This window comes from Capsicum annuum, chromosome 3 (assembly GCF_002878395.1).
Source record: "Capsicum annuum cultivar UCD-10X-F1 chromosome 3, UCD10Xv1.1, whole genome shotgun sequence".
NCBI lineage: Eukaryota > Viridiplantae > Streptophyta > Magnoliopsida > Solanales > Solanaceae > Capsicum > Capsicum annuum.
The window spans coordinates 6366694-6391444 of NC_061113.1; the positions used below are offsets into that span (position 1 = coordinate 6366694).

The 24751-nt window shown below is 36.1% G+C and overlaps 1 protein-coding gene, 2 long non-coding RNA genes and 1 pseudogene across 5 annotated transcripts; 1 reads left to right on the forward strand and 3 right to left on the reverse strand.

The window, feature by feature from the left end:
• Positions 1-1094: 1094 nt before the first annotated feature.
• Positions 1095-8635, reverse strand: LOC107853991. 3 transcript variants are annotated; one of them, XR_007053343.1, is made up of 8 exons: positions 8070-8520; positions 7429-7528; positions 7200-7341; positions 6883-6937; positions 6049-6799; positions 2358-2463; positions 2140-2253; positions 1095-1469 (listed from the first exon to the last, which is right to left on the reverse strand). It is a non-coding gene; the product is annotated as an uncharacterized LOC107853991 (long non-coding RNA). The 3 variants fall into 3 exon arrangements; XR_007053344.1 differs by having other exon boundaries at positions 8370-8518; XR_007053345.1 differs by having other exon boundaries at positions 7429-8635.
• Positions 8636-9673: 1038 nt separating this feature from the next.
• Positions 9674-15133, reverse strand: LOC107864264 (sm-like protein LSM5). The gene is made up of 4 exons (XM_016710596.2): positions 14990-15133; positions 14771-14894; positions 10127-10199; positions 9674-10004 (listed from the first exon to the last, which is right to left on the reverse strand). Exons 1-4 carry the CDS (start codon positions 15024-15026, stop codon positions 9969-9971), a joined length of 270 nt encoding a protein of 89 aa, XP_016566082.1. The 5' UTR covers positions 15027-15133; the 3' UTR covers positions 9674-9968.
• Positions 10208-14764, reverse strand: LOC107864265 (annotated as a pseudogene).
• A 1957-nt stretch (positions 15134-17090) lies between the features above and the next one.
• On the forward strand, positions 17091-22147 carry LOC107853987. Its single transcript, XR_007053346.1, has 4 exons — positions 17091-17433; positions 18671-18786; positions 20417-20541; positions 21628-22147. It is a non-coding gene; the product is annotated as an uncharacterized LOC107853987 (long non-coding RNA).
• The last annotated feature ends 2604 nt before the right edge of the window (positions 22148-24751 follow it).

Here is a 24751-nt window from a genome sequence, read left to right on the forward strand (position 1 = left end):
TTCCAAAAGGGTTGATATGTATGTTATTTTTACAAAAATGAATGAAACAGAAAGCAAATAGAAACTAACTAAACTAACTATAGAAAATAACTAGTCTAGGACCGGAGTTAATCTAACAAAATTTGCCCTAGATCCGCCTCCCTATAAGCACACTATCTAATTACATTTTATCCCAAGGGTTGAAGGATCAATGAACATTTGGTTCTTTTACGTCCTCGATGTGCCTGAATAGGGTTGATCAATGATAATTGCTTGGAGCTTTCTCTATACTTAATAGAACTGTCCCGCTCTTAGCTCAAGTTCTTGCTTAATGTGACATCTCTTGTTTGATCTTAGATTGGATTAATTGGCAAATCCTTATTGTGGATACAGACCTTGTCATTCTTCCCCTTTCAATACTAGTTGTTAAGTAGGGTAGGATTGAAATGCTCTTATATCCTATACTAGTTTTATAAGGCCTATGCTATGCTAAGCTCGGGCCTAATACGCTCTTCTTGTTACAGTAACTGCTGCAATTGAATCTGCTCTTGATGCATAAAATATGTGCAGTGGTTGAATCACAAGGAAGAAAGATGGTAGTGTAGGGTAGAGTAGATTCGACAGTATGCCACAAGGTTATTAAGGCCTTGCTTTCCCTTAATAGTCCCGACAGGAACAGAATGGCAGAAGGGAAGTAAAACTATGAACGAATGACTCAATCCTTGACCCCTTATTATAGGCGGCTAGACTTATCAATATGATAAGAGAAGAAAAGCAAGTCAAGCAGCATGTCTTGTTCACGAGGTTCCAAGCAGTTGCGATTGGAAAAGGAAGGGATTTGTTATGTTTTAGTAATCTTATAAACTACCCTAGGTGCTCCTCCTCCTTTGGGGCTTCGAACAGCTATCAGCAAGTCTTGAGATAGCCATATTCCAAAAATGGTAAAAATCTAGAAAATTTGGCCAGCCCCTCATCAAATTGACCTAATTTCAACTTTTAAGAGTTCAGGACACCCAGAACTGTCGACGCGACCATCCTTTAAAAAACTGGCGTATGTTCACTTCAAACTGCATGATATCCAGGATAAAGTAGACAAGGTAAGAACATGGAAAATATAATGTGCCAGAACCTAAGCCTCAATTAAAATAGTCAATTTCCTAATTACATATCATTTAGAAAAGATGACTGTACAAACTTTACACCAATTTAAGCATTTTAAAACCTCGTGCTCTTCGTATCTCGACAAGCACGCCACATGACCATTCGTTCCCAGCTCAATCTCAGTGGATTATCCAGAAAATCTGTCACAACAACTGGTTCACCCTTCGCTAAAGAGAGCTGAAAACGCCGCAGATCTGCACTCCAAGCATCCCCAGCTTCTGCCTTATGCATTTCCTTCAATTTATATTTGGTTGCTAGGTCTTGAGCTTTCACTAGCAACTGTAATATCCAGTCGTCATATTCTGCTTTGTGTATCTTAACCTCTGAATCTGGAAATGCCGCCAAAGAAAGAAAAAAGGTACTCAATGAAACAATCTTTTTATTGAAGAATTACAGACGCAAAACTCATAGCCTCTTAATTGCATATCATTCCATTTAATAAGAATGAAATGTTATGACGAGAGACTGGCCTACTTAGTTAACTGACAACAGGGATTCACGATACACCTATTTTAGTTACTGTTATAGACCCATAAGCAAAACCACAAAACGAAAGAAAACAAGAACACACGTGGAAACCCTTGACGGGAAAAACCACGGGCAGAGGAGGAGGTAACTCACTATAATGGAGAGGAATACAAGGAGGAGATGTTAGTCTGAATGAAGTATGTGAACCGCCAAAAACAACCACTAAACGGCCCGATCCCTCCGCTAATACCAGACCCCTCAAAAAATCTCAAAATGGGTCGCACCACAAAATTTTCAGGGCCGGATCAACAAAGTTCGGGTCACAAACTCTAAAAGTTACCAAAAGGATAATTACAAAAGAAACCTTTGACAAAGTGCGTGTATTAGAAAATCAAAAGCAAAACACTAATCAAAAGCATTTGCCGAATCACATTGAGTCACTCACATTAATAATCCATGTTACAAGCAGTATATGACAACCTCTTTATAAATCTATAACCTTCTTACCATCAAACAAGTGAGATTTAATACCTTGTATCTGATATTCAATCATTTGCTCCGCATTAAATTGTTCCAAAGCAGGCAAAAGTGCTCGTACAATGTGTTTAGAGTACTCGAGTCTTTCGTCATCACTGAACTTCACTTCTACATTCATCAAGTGTTGTATCGCAAACAAGAGTACCACTCAATTTTCAATAAATAAATTTTTTGAGAGCATTAGATAAAGAGAATAATCGAAAGAATCTTACTTTCGCTGGCCCATTTAGCCGTAGACAATATACGCAGTTGCAAAGGTTACGACATACAGCGCAAGCTTCTCTAAAGACCTCCTGTGTCATTCCAGGGTACCTACAACTAGAAAACTTGATGATGAAATCTTTTGTGGTGATAAGGATGGCTAAGCATAAACTCGAGGAACTTGTTCAATGGAAGACAAAAGTACAAATAGGTCGTGCAAGACCCTCAGAAATCTATGATAACAAGATGGATCCTAAGTCGTGGTTATAGTAGTGCCCTGGGTGCAGCTGCTCTCGGATCTGATCGGCTCTATGAACGCCTGCAAGTCCCTGAAGTGCCTCATAATTTGGTCTGGCCAGAATGCCTCCCAATCGGTACCATGTGTAGTACTCTGGGTGCAGTAGGGCTTACCGCGCATACCTAAGCCGATGATCTGTCCCCACCTATTGACTAGGTTACTAAGCCTCTCCATAGGGATTCTACTTCCGATAACGCCATGTTTAACCATAAAGGCACGTTCTAAATCATGCCAAATTATCGCAAACGCTTGGTGGTGTGTATGGCTGGATTCCTTCCAACCCAATCAACTCAAGGAAATAAATGTAATGCCTCCTTAGCATTACTCGGCCGCTAACCCATGGTAGCCTCCACTGGATGAGGTTACCGGTGAGATGGGTTAGAAAGACACGCCACTGCTCCTCATTATTCGGCATCTCCCACATAGTCATCCTAAGTCTGTGGCTGCGAATATGGTTAGGACCTGCCTATCTGACACCGTCTCTGTGATAAAAATGTTCTAATGCCCAAACTTGGAGCATTAGGTTGCAACCTCTGAAAAAGTCATGGCCCCTGGCGCATGCAGACAGGGACCAAAATATCTTTGCTAAAATCATCGGCACAATATTAGTTCTGACTGATCCCCTGCACATGAATATAACCGTGGGAGTAGGTGGATGTTGATCCAGTTCCTTCTCATCGGGAACATCATAACGCCAACGAAAGCCACCATAAAGACAATGGTTCTATGTCTTTCCCAGTCGATCCTAGTAAAGAAGAACTCCTCCCGAAAACGGTCATAACTCTCCCTCCTACCGAACCTCTGAAAGAGATAACCCAAGTTTATCCAGCCTGTCTCCGCCATCCTTAAGCCTGCACCGAGTCTCAACCCGATCAAACACAGAAAACCGCTCCCTTAAGTGTTTTGTGGGGCTAAAGCTACCCGCCCCGCCAATGGCAAGTAAGCCTTTTGGCTGGCCTCCTCCAAAGTAGGTGTGATCTCAAAGTCCGTGAACCTAAAGGTAATTGTAGTCGGATCCCAGAACTCGACTAGAAAGCGAATAAGTAGCTCTATCTGTCAAAGATCTCAAATGTGCGAACACATCCTCTCCATGTGCTACTCTGATATTTCCCCACCAATGTCTTAGAACCCGAGGAATGTCAGTAAGCACGTGGATGTTGGCAAGGTTTTGGTTGATTTTCATCTGCGCAAAGAAAAGGGGTAGGGTAATTTCAATGCCCTGAATTAATTGATCCGACCGTTAAGAACATAATAAATTCAGGACATTGAACTTACCCTACCCTTTTTTTCTTTGCACAGATGGAAATCAACCAAAATCTTGCCAACATTCACATGCTGACTGACATTCCCCGGGTCATAAGACATTGGTGGGGAAAGATCAAAGTAGCACATGGAGAGGAGGTATTCGCACATTTGGAATCTTTGACAGATAAAGGCAGATGAGCTGCATATTTGATTTCTAGTCGATTCCTGAAACCCGACTACAGTAACCTTTAGGTTCACGGACTTTGAGATCACGCCTACTTTGGAGGAGGTCAGCCAAATGGCTAACTTGTCATTGGCGGGGCGGGTACCTTTAGCCCTACAAAACACTCCAGGGAGCTATTTTCTGCATTTGATCGAGTTGAGACTCGGTGCAAGCTTAAGGATGGCGGTGACTGAATAAGCCTGGGTTATCTCTTTGAGAGGTTCGGTAGGGGGAGAGTTGTGACCGTTTTCAGGAGGAGTTCTTCTTTACTAGGATCGACTGGGAAAGACATAGGGCCACTGTCTTTATGGTGGCTTTCGTCGGCGTTATGGTGTTCCCGATGAGAAAGAACCGGATCAACATCCACCTACTCCCCACGGTTATATTCGATCAGAACCACTAATGTGCCGATGATTTTAGCGAAGATATTTCGGTCCCTGTCTGCATGCGCCAGGAGTCATGACTTTTTCAAAGGTTGCAACCTAATACTCCAAGTTTGGGCATTAGAACATTCTTATCACAAGGATGGTGTCAGAGAGGCAGGTCCTAACTAGATTCGCAGCCACAGACTTAGGGTGGCTATGTAGGAGATGCCGAATAATGAGGAGCAGTGGCGTGTCTCTCTAACCCATCTCATCGATAACCTTATCCAATGGAGGCTACCATGGGTTAGCGGCCGAGTAATGCTGAGGTATTACTTATTTCCTTGAGCTGGTTGGGTTGGAAGGAATCCAGCCATACGCGCCACCAAGCGTTCTGCGACAATTTGGTATGATTTAGAACGTGCCTTTATGGTCAAACATGGTAAATTATGAAGGAAGAATCCTCATGGAAAGGCTTAATAACTTATTCAATGGGTGGGGACAGATCATTGGGCTTAGGCATGCGCGGTAATCCCTAATGTACCCCCGAGTACTACACATGGTACCGATTGGGGGTATTTTGGCCAGACCAAGTTATGAGGCACTTCAGGGACTTGCATACATTCATAGAGCCGATCAGATCCGAGAGCAACTGCTAAACCTTAGGCCTGTGACCACTGCCATGTACGAGCAGTTGATTTCGGGTTCAGTGGATCACCTCATCCACACCTATTTGCTGAAAGGAGATTTTATTCTCTTCTGTGATTAATACGTTTAACCAATAAAAGAAAAAAAAATTATGATCAATAATAATAAAAATAATTATCATGGTGTATATAAAATGATATACCTCGCATATGGTAGCGCGACACATAAATACCTTGTGTTATGAAGACTTTTAAAATCTAAAATCTTGAAAATAAAGTTAAAAATATGAAATGTAATAAAAACTTAATTAAGTTAAAATAATATTACTAAATATTTGAAACAATAAAAAAATGTTTTCTAGGATTGCATTATCTAAACTTGCTTTTATTCTAAAATGTCGATTTATGATCACGTGTGTAAACGTCAAACAAATAAAAGATAGAGTCGGGAAGCTAACTTTAGACAATTTTAACCAAACAAAATGATGTCAATCAATTCCAATCAAAACCATGTGTCTTCAATGTGAATACAATGTAAATGAAATAGATATGAATAACGAAAGCAACGAGGAAAGTAAGAAACTCAATAATATAGATTTCTATCGGTGAGTGGCTCCTAGCATGTAGGCTCGAACGTTGGCAATCATATAGCCATTGACCTGATCTTTGGGTCAAAATGAGTTTCAATGGAAACCCCGACTCCCAAATTTACATGAAACAAAGGAAAATAAGGATTATGGACAATCTAATTTTAAAAAAAGGTATAAATCAAGACAAAGGCACAAAACATCAAAATATCGAGAAGACACAACGTCAACGACATTCAAGTACTGAATTTTAACTTTAGACACTGGACTCATAAGTGCATAACCATAACCACTTTATCAAATTTCCAGAAAATAAAAGAGCATGACATATTTTACTTACTAATTAGCTCGCACATATGTGGTTCGACTATCTCAGCCGACGCCGCTCTTTCAAAACAAAACTTGTACCCAAAGCTTGCTAAACCTCGGTTTGTCGACAGGCACGCCACATTACCATAGGCTCCCAGCTCAATCCCAGTGCGTTGTCATGAACGTTAGTTACAACAACTGGTTCACCCTTAGATAAGTAGAGCCGAAAATGCCTCAAATTTGCGCGCCGAGTATCCACAGCTGCTGGACAGAATACATAGTTATCATCAGAATTTTCCCGAGCAGCTGCCTTACGTAGCTTGCCACCAGAAACACCGTTATCATCCTTAGACTTTGAACAGGAGTAGTGCAGTTCTGAATCATGATGCATTTCCTTCAGCTTACATTTTTGTGCTATTTCTTTTGCTTTCAGTAACAGCTGTGATATCCAATTCTCAGAAAATATACATCTCAAATGTAACGTTCCTTTACTACAGCCTCCCATATCTTTAGGAGGGCAACGAATGGCACCACTTTCCATGGACTTCCATTTAGATGTCATTGCCACCTTGGCTTCAGTGGTTTCATTATTGACTGAAATTATGCTACAACCTTTACCATGCAAATAATCTGGTCCATTGTTAATATATTGCATCCGCACTTCGGATGCATCTGCTTGCAGTTTGCCATTCCTTAATTCTTTGCAACAAGTAAGGCAAAGTTCATACGACCATCTTGAACAACTCCGGTGAAAATCAACAATAAAAGCACTGCAATAGTTGCTGCAAAATATCGGGTGACATTCAATAATCAGTGAACTTATCAGATTATTGCAGTCTAAGGTAAATGTGAATGCATTGCTCACCAATAAATGCACTCCTCCTTCTCGTATTCTGCTTTCTTTATATTAACGTCTGAATCTGGCAATGCGCAGAAAAAGAAAAATTGTACTAGATGAAAAATTGTACTAAATGAAACAATCTTTTAATTGGATAATTGCAGCAGCAAAACTCAATATTGGTCATTGAATAAAATGCTCATATGACCAGGCTTTCTATTTAGAAAAGTGAAAGTGAGCAAATCAACTTAGAGATTTTTGGCTTCATCAAATGTTACCAACGGTATATGACAACCTATTAAATGACACAGCCTCTCTATAAATTAAATAGAGAAATTTAATACCTTGAATCTGTTACTCAATCTGCTTTTCAATCATTTGCTCGGTATTAAATTGTTCCAGAGCAGGCAAAAGTGCTCGTACAATGTGCTTAGAGTACTCGAGATTTTCTTCATTGCTGAACTTCACCTCGACATTCAAAAAATGCTGCATTGCAAACAAGAGAACCACTAAATTTTATTTAATAAATGTTTTTAGAGCATTAGACAAAGAGAAAAATTGAAAGAATCCTACTTTCGCTAATCCATCTAACCGCAAACATGCTATGCAGTTGCAAACGTTACGACATACAGGGCAAGCTTTTAAAAAGTCCTCCCCTGGCATCCCAGGATACCTGCGTAGAGGACAAGCAGAAAACATAAATGATGAGCATCAGAAACTATCATTTACGGATAAACAGATACAGTCTAAAGAAATGTGAGGTGAACAGGCAACGATTACAGGTATAATGGATATAGGCTATTCTTCTTAACTACAAATACAACTTTATTTTGGAAGTTATCTAAGCTTAAAATGGTTGAGTAAAGGAAACTCATTAACAGAAATATTCAAAATAAGCAGCAATACATCGGAAATATGCCTAGGCGCTTGATGGAAATAGATCATACAGAAATGCTAATTCATCAAAGCCATATATATCATCGAAGAGTTCAACTCCAATGGGATATATATAATATAATATATCATCGAAGAGTTCTTGGAAACACTATCATATCATACGATTGTCAAGCATCAAACTAAATGACCCAAAAAAAAAAAAAAACACTGCCTATAAAAACACAATAAAATACTACCATGGACAAAAAGCACAAGTACTTAGCAAAAATAAGGATGCGAATGAGGCACGGTGGTGAGGAGGACAGGGAAGGGCACACCTTAACTTGCTATAGTTTGAGCCCGCCCCCGGCACTATTTAGTTTTTTCCCACAATTTTGCCCTATTGAGTGCTCTCCTGAGCCATCCTCCTAAACCCCTTCCTCTCTACCCTGCCTCGCTCGTTGCCATTTATGCAAAAGATAAAAGGGCAGCCCAGTGCACTAAATCTACCGCTATGTGCAGGTCCCGAGAAGGACCATACCACAAGGATCTATTGTGCCAGAATTTCATCAAAAACTATCACAGAACGATACTCAATTATTAAATGCCCTCCAAAAAAGTAGAATTAATATGCCTACATCATCAAAAGTTTCTATCTTCAGCTAAAAAGATCTCAATCAAGTCCCCCTCACGATGAGGAAGATAAAGGGTCAAATAGAGAAAAAAAAAAACAATGGCAAATGCATCATTCAACACTACTTGATGTCGCCGCACACTATAACAAATTTCATGTCTTGAAAAATATATTAAGTGATAAATAGTAAGGGTAAAATAGGTAGAAAAAGATAAATAATTCATTGATTTTTTAGATTAGACAGTATTGTTTCGACATTTATTTTAGTACAGCGGACAAGTATTATTGGATGAATAGAGTATATTCAAAGGATGATATAGTAAAATTATTATATTATTATTTATTAGTATTTCTTAAGGTGTAAACCAAGTCAACGGTGGATAAGTAAAATGGACGAAAAGAGTATCAAATTAAAGATAAGATATAATGTACTAAAATATTTTTTAATTTTATAATTTATTTTAATTTATTTATTTGATTTTAACTTGATACAATGTTTAAGAAAGTAAAAATAAAAAATAAAATAAAAAATATTTTTTGAATATTGTGGCTAGGGGTGTGAAAAATCGAACTGACCAATAAATTAGACCGATAAAAATATTATTGGTTTATTGTTATTGAGTTAACGATTTTTCAATGATTTTATAAAAAAAAAATATTAGGTTATTGGTTCAGTTCTTTTTTTATTATTATTGAGTTATTGAGTAAATCGATAACCCAATAAAAATATTTCAAATTATATATAAATAAAATCTACTTTATATCTCTCTTTCATTTCTATAAACCTGTTCAATTTCTCGAAAACCTATTCAAGTTAGAAGATTCTTGTAAAATAAAATACATCATGTAGGATTTTTGTTGCAACTAAAATTTCATTTCTTTTCTTGTTAGTTGCTACTATTTTTATTTTATGCATATTTTCTTATCGGTTAAACCGAAAATCGAACTGTTAAGGATAAAAAAATTGATAAATCGAAAATCAATAAAAAATATGTTATTGGTTTGATTATTGGTCTAACATATTTAAAAATCGACAACTGATAAATCAAATCGATAATACATAAAATCGAACCGAACCGACCGATACACACTTATACTCGAATGATTTTTAAGCTTGTGATCTTAAGCGCCAATCACGGAGAGAAAGGCGCAAATCTTTTCATCCTCCGCCAACAGTGGCAAGCTACTTTCCACCTTTTTCATTTGCTTCATCTCTAATGTGATGTCCAATAGACTACACACCCTCGGGCGCGAATAAAACTAACACACTGAACACAGTATATTTTTCAGCCTAGAGCACAAAACGAAGAAATCAAAGATCCAATTGAATTTTTACCACTCTGTCAAAACTCCATTCTCAGTTTAAAGCCAACAGAGCTTAGCAACACCAGTGTCAAAAGTAACATATATCAGCATAACGTTTTCAACATAATGCAAACTATAATTGATGGTAGAGCCTAGCTGAACAAACTCATAATTTACTAAAACCTTGCCAATGCCGATTCATTGTAAGTTTTTACAGCAGAGTTACTGAAAATACATATTGAAAACAGCTCCATCTGTCAACAACTAGCCCCAGTAAACAGCACAAGTTGCATAGCAGTTATCCCTCATCAGGTGGTGAGCCACCAGGAACCAGCTGCATCAAGGGAAAACAAAAAGAGAAAATTATACTCCCGATAGCAATATAGTCATTCCAAGGGAAAAGGGAAATAAAATGAAGAAAGATTTTATTCGGAAAGGCTAGTAGATTATACTCACGATGGCAATGTTGTTTCCATTGAGCAATATCTGATCAAGTTTTGTTATCCGCCGCCCTTCAGAAGTGATCTCGCTGCAAAATAATTGGGTAGCTGTTTAGCAGTGGATAGATAAAAAGCTCTTTTTTTTTGTTAGTTCAGTATGGAAAAGGATTTATTAAGCTTAAAGAATAGAAATGCCAAAGTTGGAACCATTCAACAACAAGAGTTTCCAAACAGCTTTAAATACACGATAGCAAGTAGCTAACCAGGTGCTGTTATGTTACTTCTTACATATTGCCATTTCCTTAACTTAAGGCATTCGCTTCATCGAAATCTCCATGTTTTTGTATCACCTGCTGTCTGCTAGTGACCAAACATGATAGACAATACATGGTGGTTAAAATTTGAAACAGGGTTGAACGAAAGAATCGAGTCCCTTTCGAGGAAGGATAGATTATTGTAGGTTAAAGATTAACGTCCTTCCGCATGTGAAAGCGACAATGGATCTGCCGAACATGAATCGGCCAACCAGACTTAAAATCAGCATTTCCTAGAACAGTGATTGGATTGGTTTTGGAGATGATAAAGTTGCCACAGACTTGAACTTTCGCTGTCTATATTTTTCACGGATGGCACTCAGGGTGCTTCCGCTGGTGTTCATCTGAAAATCTTGCAGTAAAAGAACTGTAGTTTTCAGCTCTAACACCTTATATCTGGTGTAGTGCGCAAAATTGGATTCCATGGGTGGTTAGATTGATCAAGTGTCCATCTGGCAAGAAATACAGATGATGCAGCCGTAACAGATGGAAGAAACTTAAGAAAACCATATTCAGCCAGTGTTAGCTCTGCTAAATAGTTTGCCATGAATTCCAGTTCAACAGAGGGAACCTCATAAGAAGCCTGTGCCGCTTGAACAAATCTCCTCAGGAACTTTTTTGTGGTTGGAGCAGGAAAGCCCACAAAATTCAAAACTCTTGACTTTCCATTTTTACTACCTCTTCTTTCGCGTAAGTGTTGTCTGTTGTAAAGCAAAATTCTTCCACATGAGGTGTGCACAAATTTCTTCATACTTGGAAGCAATAAGCATGCAGGTAACTCCAAGCAGTTGCAACTTTTGTTTTTTAATGTAATTCTCAGAGAGGAACCTATCAATGAGATGTACAGTCAGGTAAAGAGCGTCTGGAACCATCCTATATTCTTCAGAAACCTCCACAAGCCAATCAATTAGAATGCTTCGCATACCCTTGTTAATGTCCCGCTGCAGCTTTTCCATATAATTAAAGGAAGGCCGCCGGTCAAGCTCCATGGGCAGGCAAATTGCTATATATATCAGGAGCATACAGACTACACATTAGTGGATCCTAGTGTTTTGAATCTATATCTGTGATACCAAGAGAATTGGAGCTTTCTTGTTTCAGGCAAACCTTGCTTTCATCTTTTTGTGTTGTATTAAGGAGTGTAATGCCATGACATGAACTCCTATTCACAGGCATAAGATCAGCTAAACCACACTGAGCGGCAGTGATATATTCGCTTGGCTGAGTTAATGAATGGTCCTGGAGGTGTGCCTGTGAACAGTGCTCTTGTGATTCCTCGACCCTTACTTTTTTTGCTTCATCAATCATACTCTCTTTTCTATCTTCAACCTGTGGTTTTTTCACTAAAATAGAAGTCGAATTCCTCTTATCAGCGAATTTCTTAACCTGAAATTTGCTTCCATTTATGCAATTCATGTATGTGTCTTCACAAAGCACATTGGTGACATCCCTGAGAACAGCCCTTTGCTTAGGCTGTTGAGAAGCAATACTAGCCGAATTAACTAGTTTGTTCTCATCCGAAGCTGGTCTTTTGGACTTTATTCCCTGTGTTAACTGTCCCTGTTTCTTATCCTGCCTGACAGAGGGGTGTAGAGGCGGTAACCCTCCTGAAGAACCCAAGGCTTTTGCCTGTGCTCTAGTGATTCGCACAGTGGGCACTTTAAGATCAGAAGATCCAGTTGTCATAGTTGCATTCCTCATTGATCCAGGGGGTGATATGCCAGTTGTCAGAGTTACAGCTGCATTGTATTTCCACCACAATTCTAGAGTTTTATATAGATAAGGAGCAACTGCCACTGTACTCTTGAATCAGATACAAGCAATGCATTGCTAACACTACAACAAGCTCACGAGCTGCAACAACACGGATGAACGGAGGTGCCTCGATTTCCAAGCTAGGGTTTCTACCTTCTCCGATCGGTCATATACACAATCAATGTAGCGTAGCTGGGCTGGTTTTGGGGGGGGTAAAAAAAAAGAAAAACTCTTTTCAACTATAGCTCATACAAGAAAAAATAAACCTTTCTACATCCAAGGGTGGGGAGAATGTGAACTTTTCAAATTGCAAAGACGGACTGTTCCATTAAAAGTTCAGGAGTTGCTAACATTACGCGGAGCTAACATGGAAAATTAAGGCGATTACTTTAACCTGATGGGAGCTAAACAAGACATAAAGAAAGACCATATTGTATATTAACTCATCAACACAGCAGATGGCTGCAGCCTAAAGCCTACATTTTCCACATCTAATTATACTCTTTCTGGGGAATAATTTTCAATATTTAATAATATTTTGGCACTCCCCCAAAGAAAGCGAAAAAGAATCTGCCTGCATCAAACGTTGCTAGACAAAAATAAAGCTGCAAGGAATGCAAAATACTGCATGGGGGAGCATGTTTTAGGTGTCGAATTCTGAAATCTTTACTGTATAAAACAATAGTCTAGTTTAGATCTGTAAGACAGACTAAGCAAATAACATGTAATCTGGTCATTCAATTTCTCGCCTTAAAACAGGTTACCATCCACTGTTCCAAACCAAGGGAATCGGGACAACTAGAAACAACAAGGCAGAGCAAGTGAGGGAATTTGGCCTCCCAATACCTCCAAAATCTATTTCTTTTATCCATGTGATTCCAGACCATAGTTTATCATATTAGTTTGTATGAAAAACAAAACTAAACCTTACTCTAATAGAGATAAAAAGCTAAATTTTAGTCCCCAGTGCAAGAGATCAGGCCTCAAGTTGCCAAAAATACAAAAGGTGACGCAGTTGCACAGACAGTCCTTTCAACTACAGCTCATCAGGGTGGAGGCAAGATGGTAGCTTTTCAAATGGCACAAACTATGTACCATAAATATTTAGGAGTTAACATTTATGCCGAGCTAACATGGAAAATTATTATAAAGAGTAATTCTCACCTGCTTGAGCTAAACTAGAGTTCGAAACCAAATTTTCTACTAAACCGTCAATGTACCAGGAAGCAGCAGCCTAAAACCTCCAGTTTCAATAACTAACTATGCTCTCTAAAAGAATGTGTGAATAAACATGTGCAGAACACGCACTGCTCAAAGAAATAACCTGTGCAGAACTTAGTGGTTACCAGTTACCACCAAACAAAAATTTGAAATAAGTGGAGATGAAGAGTAGACGGTAAAGATTGGACCCAAGTTCAGAGTCGCAGAAGATGCATTTTTGCTGTACCGGGACAGCAGGACTTAATGTACATTGCATACATAACAACTCAACTCTTCATTCAATATTAAGCAGTCAACAAACTAAGGCAGTTTGAGAAAAGTACTGCTTTTTCTTTTTAGTTTAAATCCATCACCAAAACCGTTCGAACATGTGGTGATGGAATGTTTGGTGAGACAAAATAAGTACTTACTACTTAGTTCATACTTCATATAAACCAATTATACATCTGTTAAGGAAAAAACTTGGCTCGAGTTAATTGACTCACGATATGTAAACTAGCTTGCATGAATGAAGATGATTGAAATCTCTTATTAGTACACAGATTGCAATCCTAAACTCAGCAAATTCGAACAGATCCTAAGACAATACAAAACTGCTGTACTTATACCAATCTCGGCTCCAATGCACACAATGGAAAACATGGTAAAAACCTTTAGAATTCAAAAATCCTAAAGTTACAATCTTTGACAAAGCAATAGCAAACATTATCAATAAAAAGATGCTAGACCGCAGTTCTCTTATTAGTACAACAACAACATTCCCGGTGAAATCCCACAAGTGGGACTGTCAAGAGTAGAGTGTACGTAGATCTAATCCCTATTTAATAGAGATAGAGAGGTTGTTTCCGATCTTATTAGTACACAGATTGCAATCCTAAACTCAGCAAATTCGAACAGCGCCAAAGAAAATACAAAACTGCAGTACTTATACCAATCTCGGCTCCAATGCACACAATAGAAAACATATTAAAAACTTTTAGCATTCAAAAATCCTAAAGTTACAATCTTTGACAAAGCAATGGCAAAAATTATCAATAAAAAGCCGCTAAACCATAGTTCTCTTATTAGTACAACAACAACACTCCCAGTGAAATCCCACAAGTAGGCCTGTCGAGGGTGGAGTGTACGTAGCTCTTATCCCTACCTCATCGAGATAGAGAGGTTGTTTCAAATGCACACAATTGAAAACATGCTCAATTCCTTTAGCATTCTAAAACCCTAAAGTTAAAATCTTCAAAAATACAACACCAAAACTATAGCATTCTAAGTAAAGTTACAATCTTTAACAAAACAATAGCAAAATTATCAACAAAAACAACTTCCCCACACAACTAAAAGCCAAAAAAAAAAAGATATGCACAAAAACTTACTATTCAGTAACATCTTCAAGAACCATGTTAACATAAACATCAAAGCCTCTAAGTGTACCAACAAGCTCCTTATCACCTTTCATTATAACCCAAATCTTTGAACCAATACAACGATCAATCAACTCTGCAAAATTAAGCACATAAAACTAGAAAAAACCCATCTCATAAAAGTAGCAAATTTTAAAAATTACATCAAAAAAAATAGTTAAAAAACAGTACCAGAAGGAAGAAGCTGAGAAGGATTGTTAGAAGACATAGTTGAAATTGAGATTTTACAAAGGTTTTCTCTTTTTAGCTCACAAAACTGTAATGGTTAGGGTGTTTTGTTGGAGGGCTGAAATTGATATTTTATATACTCTCTGTTTTAATATTTATGGGCTAATTGGGCCTGGACTTTTTGACAATGGGCTAATATTGGACTGTTAATAATGGATTGAATTTTTTTCCTTTTCTTTGGTATACGGACTGTTAATCTGAGATCCTATTGAGCTTATGTGAGATCCTATCAGAGCTTGTGTGAGATCCTCTTAGAGCCTTGTGTGAGATTCGACACATAATAAAATGTCACGATACAAACCAAGGTCTGATCGTGACGGGTGTTGACACCCAATTTTGACCCATCTTTCTTTAAGGGGTCATTTGGTAGAGTGTATTAGAAAATATGATGCATGCATTAGTTAATGTGTACTATTAGGGATCGTTTGGTAGAGTGTATACGAATAATGCAAAATATGGTGTGTTAGTAGTATTTGTATTGGTAATGCTTGTGTTACCTATGCTTGTATTTTTCTTATGCAGTGTTTGAATTGATGTATTAAAAATAACAAGAATTAAATAATTTCTAAAAAAAAAATTACAAAAATATCCTTTATATATATGTTGGAAATGATGTGATTTTTTTTTTTAGGATAATAGTGTCTTTTAATCATGTTAATGCATGTATTTGATCCATTGTATTGCTAATACCATGAATTTTGAAGTATTAGTAATACACACATCAATACACAATAGATTGTATAACTAATGCAAGCATTAGTTATACATGAGGTGCAAAAATATACCAAATAAGGTGTTAGTAATACACATTAAACTAATGTGTTTAATATATTGAAAAACTAATGTATGCATTATTTTAATGTGTGTTACTAATACCTTGTTTGCTAGACTTTTTCACTCTATGTGTATTAGTTATACACTCTATTGTGTATTAAGATATGTATTGCTAATACCTCAAAATTTATGGTATGAGCAATGCAATGGATCCAATACATGCATTAACATGACTAAAGACACTATTATTCTTAGAAAAAAAATCACATCTTTTCTAACATATATATGAAAGATATTTTTGTAAAAAAATTAAAGAAATTATTTAATTCATGTTATTTTTAATACATCAAAGCAAACACTGTCCTTAGTACCTTCTTTGGTAGACTTTTTGCCTTAGTTATACACTATATTGTGTATGAAAGTGTGTATTAGTAGTACACTCCATTTCCTATGTATTAGTAATACAAAGACTATTAACACATGCATTAACTTGTTAAATGACCTTATTACCCTCAATTTTCCTCTCAAAATATTTCACAATTTATTTTCTCGCCATTTTAATTTTCAATAGTGAATCTTCTTAAAATATTTCACAATTTTTTTTTGCGTCATTTTAATTTACAACAACGAATAGTTGATTTAAATAACTGCAATATATTTTTGCTTTGCTTTGAGGGTCTTTAAGAAGATAAAAAAATAAATCTTGAGACTATTCCTTAATTTTTACATCTCGTATTTTATTTTTGTTTCGACTATGTCAATCCGTCAACGTAATATTACATGCTCAAGACGAAGGTCTTGCAATTAATCCTAAATCTCTATATACTAGTTCAACAATACTAATTATGTTTGAAATGACAAAAGAATTTTATTGCAAAAAAAATGTACAAAGTAAAAGAAGAGTGTTTTTGTAAAGAAACATCTCTTTTTATATAAATTATGTAAGATATATTATTTTTTATACATAAAACCAAATAATGTATAAAAAATAATACATATATAACTAATACAAACATACATAATACAAATATTATTAATACATTATATTTTACATTATTCTCGTACATTTTACGAAACCACGCCTAACTTACATTCGGCTGAGCATCTAAATTATTAATAAACTAAATACATTATTTCTCATTATTTTTTTTTATTATTATTATACTTTTTGCCTCAAACTGCCCACCTTACCCTCACTTAATCTATCCGAAATACCTAAAGTACCCTTAGAATCCTAAAAATTCGCCTAAAATAAAAAAGAGAAAAATCTTTTCCCCCTCCCAAAGTGCCGCTTCCATTTTTGGGCAAACAACAAGCTTCACTAAGCATGGCAGAATATGTTACTCCATTTTCGTGTTGTGTCCGTATCAATCACGTGAACAGTTGAATAGACCCAAATTGAAGGACCAATTCCCGCTCAAGAAAGTGAACCCTAGTTTTTCTCTATAAATACAAAGCTTTTGATCCTCCGCCGCATCTCTCCTCTCAGCAAAGCTTATCACTTTTTTTTTGTTGTGATCCCGAAATCGAGTGTTTAAAACTCAGAATCATTCGTATTCGAGAGTAGAATTGTAACTGAAGGGCTTCAGTTTCAGTTCGCTGCTCTCCAAAAGGTCAGTCTACCAAAAATTAATATGCTATCTTTTGCTCAAGCTTTCTTCATTAGGAGGATTACATGAAAAATATGTGCTAAGTTACTGGATTCATAATTCATTCATTTTTTTTTAAAAGAAAACTACCATGACTAAATGCATTTCTAGCAATATAATGTATAAGATTGGTCTGTTTTGGTGATGAGTAAAAGCCATCGGAAGTGGTGTCCGTGTTTGATCCTTGATGTTTTTCTTAAATTATGTCTTTAGTATTTTCATTAGGAGAGAACCATGTTATTTAACCGCAAATGGACCCTGTTCATATTTAGTTGATTTGAAGAGCATGTTGGTTTGCTTGTAGATTCGAGCTTGTTGGTTATGCCTGAAAATACTTGATAGTTATGTAAAGCTAGACGATCGAGATCAAGATTTTATCATGTGAGTGATCCATTATGTGCTCCTGAACAATGTCATACAAATATAAATTCCGTTTGATTTCTTAAAATACTAAAAGTATGATTAACTGGATGCACGCTAATAAAATTTAAAAGAAAATGTGAAAGTAGCCGCATATAAACTTGTTCTGCCCATACGTGTTCACTGTTGCATCAACTTATTAGGTTGTGAATTCCTTGGCTGTTAAGAAGATGTTAATGTGAAAAAATGATTTGTTTAAACTTTGTATTGAAAAACATTCCATTAGTTAACTTGGGATATAAAGATTTCAATACTTGTGAAAACTTACAGGAAGTTCAATCGTTGTTATTTTATCCTCATCTCTCCTTAAGAAGTTTACTTGCTGCATACTCGTATTTTTAAAAAGAAATGCTTTGTTTTGGTATGATTTATGATTCGCTGCAATTTAGGTGATTATGTTGTTTTGGTGTAGTTTCTTTCATTGGTTTCTCTATACATGTTTAAGAAAGCTAAGGTGTGGAAGAAAGCTATGAATGTGTAAACATCTGTACGTATTCTTTGTTGTAAGAAGTCCTTTTCATCATTTCTAAGGACGGAAAAAAATTCAAGTTTCTGGCTTGAAAGAAACCAGGAAAATTTATTGTTCATCAAACGTTGGAATAGATAACTATGTCTTCATTTTCTCAAAGAGCACATCATTTGTAGGCATGTACACTTCATTTTTCTGAAAATGTGAAGTGCTGATATGATTTACAATAGTAGGATCTTAGCTTAGTGAACCATAAATCTAGTACTTTTATAAGGTCTGCTCATTGACTTTTGGTGTGTTCATCTTTTACAGTCCTGTATCAACGTCGCTGTAGATTTTATTTCTCCTGAAAAGGTGACTGAGTGCATCCGTTTGACCGAGGAGCTTCGCAAGCTTCCTCGAAATCATGAAGCTAGGGCAGACAAGTTGTGGGTATTTGGATCCTTATATATTCTTTTTTCTCCTTTATTTCGCTGGAAGTATAATTGTCTTGTTTCATTGTTGGTCACTTTTCCGGACCCTGTTTTCATTCATACCTTGTTTTCATTCATTGCTTTATTTATCATCATTATTATTATTATTTTTTTATGTTCCGGCATGGAAAAAGCTATGTAACGATCTTCCTTTTATTTTCTTACCATGTAACGTAGCATACCTATTTTGGTAATGTCGCAAGCAAAGGGTTTAAACAGTTCCACCGTCTATGCAGCCTTTTGCATGAGTCCTTGGTCCTATCTCATTACATGTTAAAAGCTTTTACACTATCTACTTTGATGTTAAAATGGTGTCCGCTTTGAGAAAATTGGGTGAATCTTTTATTCGATTTCATCTGTAATGTTAGTTTCTTTCTGAAAACAGTGTTTGCGCGTGTAAAGAATACTAAAAGCTGGCTGTGACACTTCAGGTAATGAAAATAAGTGTTCATGCTATGAGCCAAGCAGTGGATCAATTGGAGATGACATTATTGTAAGATTGTTGTTCCTTGTTTTCACAAAATTATATATTTCATTGAAAAAAGAGCTAATGGTTAAAAACGCACCTAAATTATCACCTTCTTGTGATTTCATACCTACATTACCCATTGTTTTACTAACCTACCCAAACTATCATCTTTTGTGAGTTTCATACCTCAACTATCACTCCCTTTGTTTTAAAACACGCCTTGATGCCGAGTTGGCCTACATGCATCTGTTGCCAATTGGAAGCAAATATTCGGCCAACTCAGCATCAAGGTGTGTTTTAATACCAAGGGGGTGATAGTTTAGGTAGGTAAAGGGAACAATCAATAATTGAGGTGTGAAACTTGCGAAAAGCGATAGTTTAGGTGTGTTATTGATCATTAACTCGTATCAATGAACAGAAATCTGGATATCTCTTTGCTTCTATCTTTCTGTGCCTTGCATAATCCTTTTGCATTTAGGCCTTATTCTGGATATGCTTAAAGCATAATTTCATTTGTACTTGTCAGATATGGAACTTTTATCTTCTGGTGTTTTCATTCTAGATATGCTTCTATCTTATGTTGAAACACATATGACATAACCATTCAAAGACAAGGTAAAATATACTGGTTGCGTTGTTGCAGCATAATGCATTTGAGGGGGAAAACTGTTGGGAACTCACCCAGATGAATTTCAATACGCCTACTCCTCATCACAATTTATTTAACAAGCCCATTATTAGCAGTCCAATAGTCAGCCATTGTCAAAAAGTCCAGGCCCAAAGGCCCATCTAAGCTCATAAAGAAGAAAAAAAAACAATAATTATATAAAATTTCCATTTCAACCCTCCAACAAATCACCCTAACACAAAAGCCCCTAAACTTTTTCAGCGACCATAACAATTTGTAAGCTAAAAAGAGAAAACCTTTGTGAAATCTCAATCTCAACTATGTCTTCCAACAACCTGTCTTCCAACAACCCTTCTCAACTTCTTCCTTCTGGTACATTCTTGAACTTTGTGCTATTTATGTTCTTGATTTTTTTTATTTTTTTTTGATGTAATTTTTTGCTACTTTTATGAGATGGTTTTTTTAGTTTTATGTATTTAATTTTGCAGAGTTGATTGATCGTTGTATTGGTTCAAAGATTTGGGTGATAATGAATAGGTGATAAGGTGCTTGTTGGTACACTTAGACGGTTTGATGTTTATGTTAACATGGTTCTTGAAGATGTTACTGAATAGTAAGCTTTTGTGTATCTTTGTTTTTTTGGCTTTAATGGTGTATGGGAGTTGTTTTTGTTGATTATTTTTCTATTGTTTTGTTTAAGATTGTAACTTCACTCAGAATGCTATAGTTTTGGAGTTGTATTTTTGAAGATTTTAACTTGGAGTTGTATTTTTGAAGATTTTAACTTTAGGGTATTAGAATGCTAAAGGTCTTTAGTATATTTTCAATTGTGTGCATTGGTTCCAAGTTTCGAATTGCAATCTGTGTACTTATAAGAGAATTGGGTTTAACGTGTTTTTGTTGATAATTTTTCCCATTGTTTTGTCAAAGATTTTGACACTCTGGCTTTTAGAGTGCTATAATTTTGAGGTTGTAGTGTCAAAGATTTCAACTTTGGGGTTTTAGAATGCTAAAGGACTTTATTATGTATTCAACTGTGTGCATTGGAGCAGGGAGGGATTGGTTACGTACACTAATTTTATACAGTTTTACCTGTCACAATCATCCACAGCTCCAGGATTAATGTGCTCTTTTTTATGCTCGCAGAATTTAGAATTGCAATCTGCGAGAATTGGCGTTTAGCATCCTATGTAGTTAAAAAAGATTCAATAATGAAATTGTGAATTATTGGTGAAGTTCGACCAAACACTAGTTTGTAATGTGGAATTTGGAAGTTTTGAATATTGATATCAAATTCATGTCACTAAGTAATGCATGTTCTTTTCGATGAGCTTATGGTAGTAGATCATACCAACCATTGGATTTTATTATCACGGAGCTGGGTATTTGGCGCCATTCCGCCATCATGTTAATTTAGTAGAGAAGTATGGTCAACTTGGTATACTCTTGCAAGTAAAATCTCATACTGTGATTGGGAGTTTAGTTTCATTACTTTAGTATCTTCCACTTTCTGTAGAACTCAGGTGTACATGAGTTGGTTATGCAAGAGTCTGATGTAAATTCCACTCATCTTCATGAGTTGATTAGTTCGAGCGAAGTTTTTCTCTTTACAGATCTACAAGTGGTTTATAAGAACTAGGTACTTTGTGAGCTCCTAATTCTTGGGCTCCTTACTGATTTTTTTTTTGAATTGCACCAGGTGTCCGAGAGACTCTTCGAGTCCCGACTAATCCCGGGGGTGCACAGACCCTCGGCAAGGAGTTTCCCGCAAGTGCACCACGGGTAATTCAGGGTTTCACCCAGTCCGATGGCCCTCAGAAATTGTTTGCACCCAGTGGGAATCAAACTTGAGACCTTGAAAGGGAGCACCCCAAAGCTCAAGCCAATTACCACCAGGTCAACCCCTGAGGGTTCTTGGGCTCCTTACTGATGATTAGACAACCTTAATAGAAGGGGCTTTCAGTTGGTCAATGTATCTTATTTATGCAAGAGAAATCAGGAATCAACCAGACGCGTATGTCTGCATTGCCCGGTGGCCTATATTTTATCGAATATGTTCCTATGTGTTTTTGACTTAATTCAATAGTGAGTTGGAATCTCTAGGAAGTTGATAAGACGATCAATAGCACTCTAGTTTCGATATGGAGTCTCAATATATAGGGGCTAACAACTCTCTTTTGTATTTTGTTTCCTTTTAATTATGGTCCTTGATCATGCAACTTCTTGATGTTTTTCTATTGAAACACCTTCTTAGAAAAATGCTCATTTCCTTACCATAAAATAATATGTTCATTTCCCGGGGTTAGAAGCCAAGGAGTTTAGGCATTATGTCCTACATCGTCAAAATCTGTATAACTCTTCAGCTAAGGTAATCCTTTTAGATATTTATAATAAAAAGGAAGTCGTGTGATTTAGATATTCAAAGCACCAGTGAAGTTGTACTGTAAAATGGTGTTGATTGTAGAGGAGAAATCTTTCAAAGAAGTGACAGAGTGTGGGACCACTGGAAGGTGCTGGTTAATATCTATCCAGAATGAGCTCCTATAGTTTCCGCTGATGAATTAAAAGCTGGAGGTGATACCTTAGGTCATGTTTTGTTGATAGGTTCAACAAGTTAGGTGCAGGTCACTGGTTTGAACCTTGTTCTCACAAACAAATTTTGTTATGGGCCCATTATTCACCGAGTTTTGTACCGTGGAGAAGAAAATATCTGTCTATGGTTAAGGAGAGGATTAGTGATAAAAGAGATTAATAATATTTAATATGAATGCCCTTTATACATAGAGTCATTATCGGGAGAAGTTATTGTTGCCCGATACAAACTATCAGGCAGTGGAAGATGAAGATGCTCAAATCATCATAGGAGTTCTCTTTTTATTGATAAGTTTGTGGATAACGGAATGATGTCACCTTCGTTATCTTTTGGTTATTAGGAAAAAGGAGTTTATTAAGGGAAAAGATACGTTTTTGGCTGGATGGGTTGTGTGGACACCCTCAAGTATGCATATCCTTGGCTATTTTGACCAAAATCGACAGGAAAGTCCTGTCATATTTAATGATTTCTATAATCCAAACAATAGTTAATTTGAAATTGAAGAAAATGGAATTCATTGAATATAGAAATTTCTATGTTTCTGAATTTCCTTTTATCTCTCCTCTTGATCAATATTTTCTCAAGTTTTCCACATGATATCTCATAATTTAGGTTTTTTAACTCTATTTTTTTGATAGTTGAATTATTTCCAGCCGAATCTCTGCACCCATATCCATACTTAGAAGTAGATCCATATCCCCGAATCTTAAAATTGAGATCATGAAGAATCTGACCTCTAGATTCGCACCCGTATCGGACACCCGCACCTGAGTCCGAGCAACTTAGCTGATGAAGAAAGAATTGTTTTTCTGTATATGGCCTTGCTATGTACATGAAGACCTGGTGCACCGTACACCAAAAAATGCATCTTCTCCTGCTCAAAACTTGTGTCCAATCTTTACCGTCTACTCTTCGTGGCCACTTGTTTGAAATTTTTGTTTGGTGGTAACTACTAAGGTCTGCACAGATTCTTTCTTTAAGCCGTGAGTTCTGCACAGATTTATTCTCACTTTCTTTTAGAGAGCATAGTGTTTTATTTTTTTTAACCTTCCGAACTCCAGATGTACTGGTCCATCTATTACATCAAAGCTCTATACATTAGAAAGATTCAGAGTTACCAATAGAAACAATGTGTCTAATTTTCGGATTTTTTCAATGGTGATGTGAGACCTGTTCTAGCTTCTTATGATCACTGTCATATCTTACTTGTCTACTATTGACTTGGTGTACACCTTAATAAAGTAATAAATAATAAGGTAATTTAATATATCACCCTTTGAATATACTCTATCCAACAATACTTGTCCACTATATTAAAAATAAATATCGAACAATACTTGTTTATTTTAAAAAATCAATGGATAGTTTATTCTTTTCTACCCATTTTTTTTTTTTGCTATTAAATATTCTCTCCGTCCCAAATTTTCTAATTTGATTTCTCATTTTACTTGTCTTTTTTCATTAATCAAGAAATGACAAATTTTTTTTTTCCATATTTTACCCTTTGCATTAATTACTTTTTCTTCAAATTAAAATGTAAACATCATTTAATAGGGATACTATAGTAAACTAACCATGTTATTAATTATTTTTCTTAATCAACGTGTCGTCTCAATTTGAGACGGAGGAAGTACTATTTATCACTCACTGCATTTTTTCAAGACATGAAATCTATTATATTCAAAGGGTGATATAATAAATTATTCCTAATATTTGTTGCTTTTAACATGTGTGTCAAGTCAGTTGTGAACAAATATTATTGAACGGAAAGAGTAACAAATGACTTAATGCTTTAGAAAATGTATTGATTAATGAATAACATTTAATACTCTCCTTTTCATTATACTTGTCTCTATTTTGACTTACATCCATTAAAAACTTTAATTACATGTATATTTTACAAAATTAATCTTAATAGTTATTTAAGTAAATACTAAGGGTAATATGAGAAAGAAGTGTTGGACAATAGAATTTTCGAGATCGAAAAATAAATAATTCAAGACAAGAAAATATATATTGCAACAATCACTTTTATTGATTTCAATGCGAGTGTTACAATCTCTATGAATCCTTTGATTCGCCTTTTCAAATATAAATTCAAGGGCTTGAAGCTTAATCTTGAATTTGAACTTGATTTGATGGACTTAAGAGACTTGATCTTAACTTGTGCTTGAATTCAAGGGCTTTTGAGCTTGTTCTTGAATATTGCGGTTTAGATCTTGAATCTTGA

Bases quoted from the DNA above. Each gene is read 5' to 3' on its own strand.
- LOC107864264 (XM_016710596.2), bottom strand. From the start codon at position 15,026: ATGTCTTCTAACAATCCTTCTCAGCTTCTTCCTTCTG. The intron at 10,200-14,770 runs GTAAGTTTTTGT...ATTATTTTGCAG, and splicing joins CTTGAAGATGTTACTGAATA to CGAGATCACTTCTGAAGGGC. The intron at 10,005-10,126 runs GTGAGTATAATC...CCCTTGATGCAG, and splicing joins ATGGAAACAACATTGCCATC to CTGGTTCCTGGTGGCTCACC.